This window comes from Larimichthys crocea, chromosome I (assembly GCF_000972845.2).
Source record: "Larimichthys crocea isolate SSNF chromosome I, L_crocea_2.0, whole genome shotgun sequence".
Taxonomy (NCBI): Eukaryota; Metazoa; Chordata; class Actinopteri; family Sciaenidae; genus Larimichthys; species Larimichthys crocea.
Window position 1 is genome coordinate 27,009,221 of NC_040011.1, and position 12,402 is coordinate 27,021,622.

The window sequence follows — 12,402 nt, forward strand, 5'->3', positions numbered from 1 at the left end:
CTTCATCCTTAATAATCTCCCCTCTCCATGTAGATTTGAAAAGAACAGTAGCTATTGACTCTACATGCCTCATTTTCCCTTTGCTAATGCGTACTTAATTGCTTTTAGATTTACAAAAAGACGTGCAATTGAAATGGCTTTGCCCTCATCCTATCAGGGTCATATTGTTCTAAACATAGCACAGTCGATTAATGCCTTAAAACCAAAAAGAATCCATATAAAATACGTTAGTCTCTCTGGACTTGTTTTTTTTTTTTTTCATTATGTTTAACATTCAGGGAAGGAGGTTGCATCAGGCGTGGGTTCGCGGCTGTCAGTCGCTGGACAGTCCTGTGGTTAATTTGGAGTAACAGAAAAAATAGAGTGGAAAAAAAGTGTGGATCAGAGCGTGTGAGCATCCATTCATTGAAACAAGCTAAATATTGCTTTCATGGGTGAACTCATGATACTATGGGATGCTTGGAGGGGCCTAAAGATCTGAGACAAGAGAGGAAAGGTGAAAAAAAAAACAATCCATTTATTGCTGGAGGGCTGGTGGGAGAGATCCACTTTGATGTGCCTGCCATAGCAAAATCTCCAGAAGCAAGATGAGAGATTGCCTGAAACAAGTAAGCTGTGGCTCTGTGTGTTTCTCAGCAATCACACCGCCTCGTTCTCACAGAAAAGACAGCGATATACACAGTTAGGAATTCATCTTAATCTTAAAAATGACACTCTGACCTCACATACATGAGTTTGAAACCCATGTGCTGCATTCATTATGGGCTACCCCTGCAGGGCACACTGCGCTCACATTTTGACACTGTCCTCCTCAGCGCTCATTGCCTGTTAGTTTTTGTACTGTTGCTAGGGAACTGTCCCTAAGGACGCAGCACCACAGGTTTGTGAGTTGGGAAAGGTGATGTGCCGTTCATCATACAAATGCTAATAGCCTTAAGGGAAGCAAAGGGAGAGAGCCACTCTCCTCTTCTTCACTTCCACCTCCAATGAATCCTGCCAGCGTGTAGCTGCTGAAGATAATCATTATCATCTGTTAAATCCGTGAACACACCAGCATCGCTTCAGAATTTGTTTTGGTAAAGCTCTCACCCGTCAGAACAAAGAAGCTCAGCTTGTGGATGAGAAAAAGAAGAAGCCATGACAAGCAATGTTTATTCATAGACATTTTATTGGTATTCACACATCTCATTACACATTGATGATCACCCGGCGGCCTCACACTCTTATCTCCATACTTTTGTATGTTTACACATAATGATGTAAGAGTGACAGCATGTGAAGAAGAAGAAGAAGAAGAGACGAGGGAGGCTTTCCCCACAGGGCTGCATGTCAACATTTGTTGTGTGTATTTTAAGACAATATGGGGGAGGCAGACTGAAGTAAATACACTAGGTGGGTAAAGTTATGTTACCGTACACACAGTTTGTCCCTGTGTTTCACTCTGCTGCTGCTGTTTGACCCTTGCGTCTTAAATTGCTTGCAGGAGTCACGCAGCGACACCCGTCTCTCTTTGACTGATCATCTCTCTGATACATGTACAAATTTCTATACTGGTAGTTGCTCTCTGTATTCCCCATGCACACTATAATCCTGCTCTCTGTGGCTGTGACTAAAGCTCTGTGATTAAAGAAAAAGACTCTCAACAGAGGCAAGAGTGCCCACCCCCCATCCCCCTCCCCAAAGAGGACGCTGCTATCGCTCTCCAGACTTCTGTTACTGCATGTAGCCAGCCAACAAGCCAATGGCTCCATTCATTACTCTCCTGCCTTTGCGTCACACCCTATCATACATCTAAGCTTGTAACAAGGACACACACGTGCTTGTATGTCACCTCTCACATGACAGGGCAATGAATCACACAATTCTTTTGATAACACTAACAAAAATATATATATATATATATACGTATATATACACTCATACCTTACTGGTGAACTGAGGTTTTTTTTTGTTTGTTTTTTAAAAATCACCATTAATATACCTCATTAATCATTTCAGATGTTTGTTTAATGGGGTTTGGTTTTACGTTATTGTCCAGCACTCAAACACTTCTTGTTGTCTTTTCTCTGGAGTTTTTAATCTGTATAAAAAAGTTTCCTGAAGAAAGGCTTTTTACTGTAATAACAAGTGGGTTACTGGCTGCTTTCTACTCTTTGTGTACAGAAATAAAAAAAAAAAACTTTGTATTTGGCAAACGTCTGTCTGTCTGTTCTTTTTTATGTGCCTGGTTATCCCTTTGAGAACTGAGTAGTGAAACTTTCTCAGAAAGGTGCCAAATGCGGTTGTTTATATTAATTTTTTCCTTCTTCTGTTTACATTTCTGTTTGAATGTGGCAGAATCAATATTTCCTGTTGAGACTTGAGGCTTGGCTGTTCATCACTTCTCTTACCTCCTGTTACACTTTTTGCATCCATACTGGTCTATTTGTCTCTCTCACCTCAGTTGTCCTTTGGCTCTGTACAAGATAATTAAAGCCCACTGGTCTATTCTGATTGATTGTCACCATTTCCTGTTTTATCACTGGTGGCTTTGTTCTCGTAGCTTATTGTACTTGGGGCCCAGTGCAGCATTTGCCCTTTCTGCCCTTATCGCTCGTCGATCTCTTGCTCTCTACATTATCTTCGCCTGTGCTGGTGGCCGCAGGATTGCTATCGTTGTCTGTTGCTTGATTATCTGGTGCACTCTGTCCATCCTCATGAACCATGACACTCTCCCTATTTTCATTATCTAACCCCTCTCTACTTGCCATTCCACTCTCCAGCTCTTTAATACACTGCCCTACTTTCTGATCTGTATTTTTCTCTGTTCCTGCGTCATCCACTCCCTCTGTCTCAGCAGAAGCAGGTTTCTTTGAGCTCTCCTTGTCTTCTATCTTACTGTTGTCGGTCTTCTTATCTGCTTCAGTTTTTCCTTCAGTGGCTTTCAGTGAAACTTTCTTCTTTCTTGCTGCACCCTTTGCCTTGCTTCCACCAGGCCCCCATTTCTCTTGTGTTGTATCCCAGTAAGTTTTATTCTGGTGAGCATGGATGGCACGCATTCTCTCACCCAGCTTTCTCAGTTCCTGTCGGACAAAGGGTTTAAACTTTGGGTCCAATTTCTCCACCATATCAAAGTCCCTGCGAGCTTCATCCTCGTTGCACAAAGCAGCGTGTGCTTGTGCCCGGTGGTAGACTGCCTTAAAGTTACCTATGGAGTGCAAGAATAGACAGTGGATGGGTAGAACATGAGGCACATGAGGCTAAAGGAAAAGAATCAGGAGGTCAGCAGAAATAAAACTGAGAAACAGTAAAAGAAAAAGTTGCAGGTGAAATAAACTACTAGAGGGAGGATGAAATAACTGCACTGAACAGCAGCGGTGAGACGGAACGCAGACAAAGTAGAAGGCGAAAGTTGGAGAGACGTAAATGAAGGGGGAAAGAAAGCATAAGAACAACCATTTCACATCAGCCTCAACTATAAATAATTCAGTCATAGCAGAAACAAAAAGAAAACAATGAGTTCATTTTTTGACTGTGATGTCCATGGGTGGGTGCCAAGGGAACGAAAGAGAGACTCAGCAATGCGGTTGTGAATGTTTGGTTCCTTCTTTCCCCGGTAAGCAGAGAGATCAAGGATTGTTGTGGTGTGAAGGCAGACGTTTGCTGGGGGCCATGCATTTGTACTAGCAATGGATCTTGATATTTTTAAGCTCAAAATTAAACAAAAAAAAAAAGGAAAAAGGACAAAAACAGAGCTTGTTTATATATACCCATGTACCTATTTCTATATCAAAACATGTATTTTTATTTCATCCCCAGCCTCAAACTCCATCGTCAAACGAACGTAGATTACCTTTATGCTTCTTCAGCAGCTTGTTGTTGAGCTCCACCACTTGCTGGTATTGTTTGAGCTCCAGCATGCACTGACTCAGATTGAGAGTCAGCGGAAGGCACACTTTCTCCAGCGACTCCCAGTCATCAGCTTGTTGATCGACCTGCCGATGACACAGGACAGGATCGGTGGTGGCGGAAGTGGTGATGGATGGCAGGGTAAATGTTGAAAAGATGAAACAAGAATGGAAGAGCGTCACAGCAAAGAGAGGTGTAAGGACATAAGGGTTGGGAGGAGTGGTTGAAGAAGATTACATGTTGAAGATGATAGAGAAGTGAAGGATGGAGGATTGTAAGAATAGGGGGAGAGAAATGAAGATGGAGTTTGTGTGTGAGAAGCGTGAGGGAGTTAGACAGTCAGGTGTGGCAGGAGTGAGGGAGTTTAAGAAAGAGAAAACGAGCACATGCGAGCGCTGTCACAGTGATATCTCTGTGGAAAGCTTGTTATTTTTAGCGCTCCTTTCTCTGCTCTTCACTTCGCCAGCATACCTACAATACCACAGCTGCTCTCTGTTAAAAAAGCAACAATGACAGATGATTATAGTTTACGGGCCACAATCCTTTTTACTTTCTGGCACATTCAAGCCATGTGGCACTCTGCTTGGACTGGTGTATCAATCGCTATGTCCATCTGGACAATCACGGTCTTCACAAAAGGTTTTATTTGACAGAAAAACACTGCATTGTGACTTTTGTATCACTACAAAATCAATCACACTAACCATATTCCGAAGGACGTCCACATATTCTACAGCCTCCTTGAACTTCACAGAAGCATCTTGAAAGTTTTTTTCCTTAATGAGGAAGTTTCCTTCGTTCTGCAGCAACATGACCAGTCGTAGCATCTGCTGCCAGTCCTTCCCCTCTGCTTCTTTGGAAGTCTTTGGATTCATCTCAGAAGAGTCTACTTCCTCTTTGTTACCCGTTTCCTCAGGCAAGACTTCCTCTTTGTGGCCTTCAGCAGATTTGGATGGAGATTCTTCTTTACCATTTTCTTCCTCCACTTTGTCTTTACTGTCTTCTTGTTTTTCTTTGTCTTCCACCTCTTCGTTTTTATTCTCCTTTTTCTCTAGCATGTTCCAGTATTTCTCCTTCTCCTCCCAATATTTCTCCTTCATGCGCTCTGACATGGCCTTTATCTCCCGACTGACAAGGGAGGCCAGAGTGATGTCCAGGTGGGCCACCATGTTGAAGTCTCTCCGAGCTTCTTTTTCATTCCACACGGCAGCGTGGGCTTTGGCTCTCTTGTAGTAGCCCTTCACACAGTCTGAGAAACAACAGAGATTTAAAAGAGCATGTATAAAAACGTATTGTTAATGTCCAACCTAGAGATATTCAATAATAAACCTGATCTGTCTGCTGAAGCTGAGAGTGTGTAGGTGTATACTGTCAGTATGTGTGTTTCTCAGTTTCTCAGATTGCAAAACAAACCCAGTGCATACATGCTGCATCTTTATGCCACACTTATGTTATGTGACATGTATGTCTGTTAAATATGAAGCTACAGCCTGCAGCCACTTGGCTTATGTTTGCGTAAAGACAGAAAAGATGGGGAAATATCTAGTCTGGCTCTACCCAAAGACAACAAAATTCACCACTACAGCTCACAAATGAACAAGTTATATTTTGTCTGTTTTGTAAAAAAGTGCACAGAATGACAGGTTGGCTTTTTAATGAGTGGTTACTGTGCCTGGCACACTGAGAAATTGTGGCAAAGTATTTCTTATACTTTGCCACAATACCAACAGTGAACTGATGTTATACAATGCTTTGAATCTTTTTGATTTGACAACAAAACCTAGAGTCGGGATATGGTTACCTCAGCTTAGCACAACAGTCTATCCAATCCGATAACTTTTGACACTTTGGTTTTGTTTGGATTAAACAAAGCAGACAGCTTTAGAGGTGCTGTAGGCAGGCTAACTGTTTCCCAAGGTTTCTACTCTTTATGATAAGCTAAGCTGAGTCTGTTGACACTGTAGTCTTTTTAATGTATAGAGAATAGAGTTGATTTTCTCATCTAAGTCTTCGGCAGAAGCAGCAGAAGCACATTTCCTACAATTATGAACTAAATAAAAAAAAAAAGAAAACATGCACACACTCATCCTCACACATACACACTCTAATGCTTCTGTTAGCAGAATAGTCTCATATGCTTAGTTAGATACCCACTGATGACTTTTTTTTCTGTTCCTCTGCATTTAATTCCCCTCTATACTAAATCTTCATTCAGCCAACATTTTGAACATAATTCTTTGTCGCCCCTAGCAAAAGCAGCGTTGCAGTGAACCACCACTGGGTGCTCTTCTAAAAAGCAACAGGGTTGAAAGCATAAAATAGCAGAGTACAGTGGCTGAGGTGAACTGAGACAGAAAATATGGTACTAATGACAGGAGGAGTAACACCAAAGACAAAAATGCAACTAAAGTAGAGAGGAGAAGCAGAGGTGAGGAGAGAAATGATTGGAAAGGGGAGACTAAAGACACAAAAGGGAGAGAATGAGAAGGTAAAGGTAGAGTTATGCTGGTGTGGGGGTGAATCATTCTTAGAAATCTTGTGAGGAGGGCTGCAGCTTCATGGCAACAGCTCGAAATAGGCCAGTGGAGCTCAGAAACTCCTGCCCATCACTGCTACGATAGTTTCACTCTCCTGTTCACTCGCAATCAAGTTTACACACTTCTTCCTCCTGCCACACAAGCTCGAGCACACACATCCTACAGGCACACACATTCATAACCAGACACACTCGCTCCTCCTGCCACATGCAAAGACAAATATAAAACTGGATATACAGGCAGAGGGGTAGAGAGTTAAATAAAAAGACTGTCTCTGTGGCATAATTCATAAGGCTATATAGTGGAGACTGTGCCAGCATGTGAGCTCCTGTAGGATTATATGAGTAGCCATGGGTATGACAGTACAATTCCCAGGGCTTCTCCAACTCTTAAACCCTTTGTAATGTCAACCTCAGCCCTCCTCCACACTCAGTGAATACACAACTGCAACATGCTACGGCCCCTGCAATAAAGCTGGCAGAGGCATCAGACCATGACCTGTCAGTGTTTTACAACATTTTGAAATTATTGTTTATGACAGTGTTCATATATAGGGGTGGAAGTGACACTGTACAAGCCCTCATTTTATCCATCACTGAGCAGCTTTTCGTGTACTTAATCACAAAGGATTGTTTAAAATTTTGGGAAATACTCGGCTTTCATGCTGAGAGTTAGAAAGAAAGAAAGAAAGGAAGGAAGGAAGGAAGGAAGGAAGGAAGGAAGGAAGGAAGGAAGGAAGGAAAGAAAGAAAGAAAGAAAGAAAGAAAGAAAGAAAGAAAGAAAGAAAGAAAGAAAGAAAGAAAGAAAGAAAGAAAGAAAGAAAGAAAATTGTTACTGTGTTCATGTCTGTCAATAAAATATGATGCCAAAGCCAAGAGATGGTTGGCTCAGTTTAGTTTAAGGACTGGAAGCTGGAGTAAAGCTATAAGATCTATACAGCTCTAGTTTTTTCAGTCAAATCTACAGCCAGGAGATGGTTAGCTCAGCATAGCAAAAAGATGTGAACCAATCAATCTAGGTCTCTGCAAGCTCATAAGCATATTTCTCAAAATAATGCAACTATGTGAATATGAAAGCTAAGTGAAAATAGTGTCCTCAGTCAATTGAAAAATCTGAATCAAAGATGTGTGTCAGTCTGTCAGTGGTTTACTTTCTCTAAAAATTAGGATTAAATCAACTGAATTCAAGAGCCCAACGAGGAATTTACCTTTGTGTTTCTCCAGCAGGTCAGTGGTGTGCTCTATAACTTCATAATACTCCTCCAGCTCCAACATACACTGGCAGTAGTTCAGCTCCAGGGGGAGAATCATTCGCCCTAAATTAATGTAGTCTATGTCACCCGGCATCTCCTACACACACACATGTACAGATGAAAGAAGAACATGATCAGTGCAGCTATGTTGCTTGGCATCGCCTACACATGTTTTAATCATTTATGTCTTTGCGTAGATTCAAACATAACATGGCTTCAAGACCATCTCAGCCATCTGAAAGTGTCTAACATGAAACTTGTGAATTATATCTAAAGCTGCCAAAATTACACAAAAGAATCCTTTGCACTCTTTTTTTTTTTTTTATCAAAACATCTTGTACACACTCTCCCTCTAGTATTCCTCCATCCAGACAGTCATCAACAGCCTCCCATCCTACTGCCTGTAATCAGAGACACAGCGAAGCAGAGCAAAACAGAAAAACAGGAATCCCCCACTGGAACAGAGCAAGAGTTGCATGTCCCAAAAATGCTCAAAGCTCAAAATACACAAGTCTGCACATCACTCATTTTTCTTCCCATATGCCTTTTTTTTTCTCTCTAATCATTCACTCACTCTAGACTGGACTGTTTTCAGCAGCAGGACAGCCTCTTTGTACTTGCTGGCAGCCTCTCTGAATTTTCTCTGCTTGACCAGCGCATTGCCCTGCATGTGGAGAATTGGCACCGTCTGCAGCTTCTCATCCTTTTCCATCATCCATGACTCTCTCTGGTAGGACATGGGGTCTCCCACCTGAAAGCAGCGGGGGCAGGAGGAGAGCACAACAGAACAAAAATGTCTACAAGTGGAAAAAAACTATGGAAGCACAAGTAAATTTTAAACAAGTACACATGGTTGCAGTGGTGCAGACAATCTGAGTACATCAAGTATTGTACTTAACTACATTTGAGCTTTGTTATTTCCAATTTGTGGTTATCTATACCTCTGCTTTACTAGAGTTAAAGAAAGAATATTTTTTTATAATAGTTACCATGATTTTACACACAAAACACACTATCCACTTATAAAATAAATGTATTATTCATAACCACAAGTGTGTTTTGAGTTATGTGGCTGACTAAAGCTGCTCAGGTTGGAGTTTTGAAAAGCTCTGCTGGGATTTTCATGAGGTCACCAATAACAAGGATAAAGTTTTAACTTGCAAGATAATAACTTGTGTGCACAAGATTTTGTGCACATAAGGTAAAAAAATAATTACAGTATATTTTATTCAAGACTGCAGGACCTCCATAATGACCCTAAAAGGTGTTTTGATACATAATAAATACTTTGGATACTTAAGTAAGTACATTTTTCTAGTAATACCTTTCTTTATTTGATATCATTTCATGAATGCAGGACTTTTACTTGCAGCATAGCAGAGTCTTTTTTTTTACATTGTGATATATCTGAAATGGAAAAGATGATAATTTAATGCTACAGTTGCTGGACCCCCTGGTGAGTTTCAAGGTTGTTCTGAGTATGTATTATTTCAAAGCTGAATGTCTTAGGGAGAGTGGGACTAGACTGTTGGCATTTCTTTCAGTGGATTTTTGAAAATGTGTTGTCTCACTTCTCAAAGACAGCTGGATGAAAAGGTAAATGTGTGTGTGTGTGTTTTTATGTCAACCTACATATGTTTACAGATGCTAAAATTTAAGAAAAGCTGTTAAAAAGACAGCTGATTGTTCCACATTGTCTTCTTCTTTTTTTTGCTATTCAATGTTACATGCAGTATTCTGTCACTGGTGCTTACCTGCAACAACTCCATGATAAATATAAGTGGCTGAGGAGTTCTCATTAGCTCATCCAGCTCTGGGAAACCAGTGGAATGATAGTGGAACATGTTTCCCATGCCACACATGTGTCTCTGGCCCTCTAGGGGGTCTTTCCCTTGAGCGATCAACCTCATTCCCTTGGACACGATGGGATACAATCCTGTGTGCTGCAAAATAAACCCATCAACAAAAGCATAAACAACAGGTCCACAACATTATACTTAATCATGCTAACCCCCTGGTGTTCTCAGCCTGTGCCAATCAGTCCTACTCGGAAAACACAAAAATGGCCACAATTCTGCTTGCAAATTATATTTTTATCCAGAGGAAAAACAATACAGTTTGAAAAAAAATGAAAAAAAGGTTGCTTTATTTGTGAGCATGTCGTAGACTTACAAATATTGATGTGCATCATAATGAGGAGGAAAAACAGCTTTCTCATTTTCTCATGAGTATCTATCAAGATCTCTTTTGTGGGCCTAATATCTTGGCTTATGTGTGCATCCATCAAGTTTGTATTTCAACTCACAGTGGCATCGCACCAGAACTCAGCCACCTCTCCTGTCCTCATGGACATCAGAAGGGTCTCCCACACCTCCATCTTGAACATTTTCCCAACAAAGATCTCAGCTGGCCTGCCGGCCAGTCTGCTGTCATCGATGACTGTTCGTTCAAAGTTGTCCAGCAGTGTCTGGAAATGGAAAACCAGCTGGAGGGGGGCAGGGGACAGAAATACAAAAAGGGTGGGGATTTATGAATGAAACTACGCTTACTACTACTTACTAAAATATGTACAGTTTGTCCATACTTAAAACAAACAGAGTTCTAGTACTGAAGAATCCTCTGTCGGATTGTTGTTCGGGAAGTCTGTGAAGGATTCGCACATCTTTTCAAAGAGAGAGAACTTAAAAGACCTTTTTACTGGCTAAGAGATGTTTTTGTGGGTATTTCTACAACACAGCCATATTCAGTTTACAGATTTCAAATAACATACAGTGAGGAGTGAAATGAAAACAATACAGTGAGAAGTTGCTGCCTTTGATTTGTTTTACATTTATGCATACGTATGTATGTATGTGTACATATTTTCTTTCAATTTTTTGACCATGTTTTGTATATCTGACATAGTCACATAGCAGAATAAGTACAATAGATGTTAAGCTGTCATGATTTTTTTGTATTAAGTGTATTTAAAAAAAAAAAAAGAAAAGAATATTCACTGAATGCTGTTGAATATTTGCGTCACTTCTTATGTCACACAAACATGCTGATTTTCATCATGTGTTCCATCTGTTTCTGTGCACGTGAAAGACTTAAAAAGCTTTAACCATCACGCTGACTGTAAAATTATGCCGCCTTCATGTAACCTTCTATTTATAGCTTGACAGATTGTGTATAATGGTCTGATGACTGTGTGAGCAACTGGGAATCACCTCAACTGGGAGGGAGCACACACTCACTGTAATGCAGACACACAGGTAAATGGAAATTCACACTGGCATTGTCATGGAAAATGTTTGTCACGGTGTCCAGGCTTGGTGCCATATGGCTGGATTTGACTTGGAAGGAAAAAAAAGTCGCCGACCAGTGGATCAGTAGATGACCAGAAACACAGATACGGTGCCAGCAAAACATGTTGCAATTTGGTTGACCAAATGTTTGCTCTGTGTGTAAGTGCCAGATAGAGAATACATTTCCTCACTTCATGAATAATTCAACAGAATCTAATTGAAGTGGGCGATGAAACACAGCTAAAAATACTTTTTTTTCCTGTGGAACATTAATTACATTATGATGGTAATTATGCAAGAAATCATTGCCAATCATACTGAGTTTGAATATAGCAGGTCATCAGGTTAACTTGACTTGTTACCTTTGTCCCAGGTGGAAAGTGTGGCATCGGTCCTGTGCCTCCAGCCAGAATCTTCTTGCTCACTCCTGGGTGGTTCATAAGGTATGTCTCCTCCATTGTCACTCTGCCTTGAGCGGTACCAGACAGAAAAGTGTGTGTTTTGGAGATTTCTCTTTCCTCTCTAGGTCTGTGGCTTTCTAATTAGCCTAGTGGAGACAGTCTTAGCTGGTTTGCTGCTCTCTGACAGATGGCAGGATTAGGCAGGGTTTGGAGGTGGACACTTTAATCTGAGGAGCTAATCTCTTGCCTACCCCTGCCATTGGTGGGGTAATCCCTGCAAGAAGGAGCTGGAGAGACAAAGATGACCACCATGGCCCAGAATCATGTGGATGAGAAAGGCCCAGATCATTCTTGACCATTCTGGAAGGAGAGAAATCTGGTGACGTGATGATGGATTAGTGATGCCGCTGTCTGGGCAGGATGTGAGGACTTTACAGTCTACATCACACAGGAGTGTGGACAAGAAGTAACCCTTTCACCTTTTAACTACTTACGTGAATTAAAGCTGTGACTAATGATTATTTTTTATTATTGATTAACAGTCTGGTCTATCAAATGTCAGAAAATGCCATCACAACATAAAGCTCAAGGCTGTCATCAAATTGCTGGTTTTGTCCAACAATCCAAAATCCAAAAGAAACAGCAACTTTTTGACATTTCTGCCTGACTGAAACAATAGATTTAACTAATAATCAACTAATAAATTAATTGACTCATAGTAGTAGTACTTGAAAAACTGAAATCAGATTGTAATCCAGATAGAGTATGAAGTGTCCTGACACTGTTACAACCGCTACAGTAAATCCACTTGTGAGCAGTGATTAAAAATGCAAACCGCTGTATGCTGTCACAGTCGACTAGAACTAGTTTGATGACAGTAAAATGAAAAATACATTTCCAAGTTTTAATCCTTTGTTAATAATTCATCCGCCCTTGATTCAAGCTAAATGTGTAAAAAATCACTACTACTACTAGAAATGTTTTGTTATTAGTTGGTAACCCTGTGAAAAAGATCTCATTTGTTTAAACCGCTCTAA

General features: G+C 40.7%; 1 protein-coding gene across 1 annotated transcript; it reads right to left on the minus strand.

The window, feature by feature from the left end:
- Positions 1-102: 102 nt before the first annotated feature.
- LOC104934863 (aryl-hydrocarbon-interacting protein-like 1) lies at positions 103-11,901 on the minus strand. The gene is made up of 8 exons (XM_019278371.2): positions 11,327-11,901; positions 9,983-10,162; positions 9,432-9,620; positions 8,252-8,428; positions 7,633-7,774; positions 4,593-5,137; positions 3,833-3,974; positions 103-3,187 (listed from the first exon to the last, which is right to left on the minus strand). The coding sequence occupies exons 1-8, from the start codon at positions 11,420-11,422 to the stop codon at positions 2,544-2,546; spliced, it is 2,115 nt and encodes a 704-aa protein (XP_019133916.2). The 5' UTR covers positions 11,423-11,901; the 3' UTR covers positions 103-2,543.
- Positions 11,902-12,402: the final 501 nt, after the last annotated feature.

What these genes read in the sequence shown, in the direction of transcription:
- LOC104934863 (XM_019278371.2), bottom strand. Translation starts at nt 11,422, where the DNA reads ATGGAGGAGACATACCTTATGAACCACCCAGGAGTGAGCAAGAAGATT. An exon ending in ACTTTCCACCTGGGACAAAG is followed by an intron (nt 10,163 to 11,326) that starts GTAACAAGTCAA and finishes GCCCCCCTCCAG; the next exon opens with CTGGTTTTCCATTTCCAGAC. An exon ending in TGAAAACAGTCCAGTCTAGA is followed by an intron (nt 7,775 to 8,251) that starts GTGAGTGAATGA and finishes GTGTGTGTGTAG; the next exon opens with GAGATGCCGGGTGACATAGA.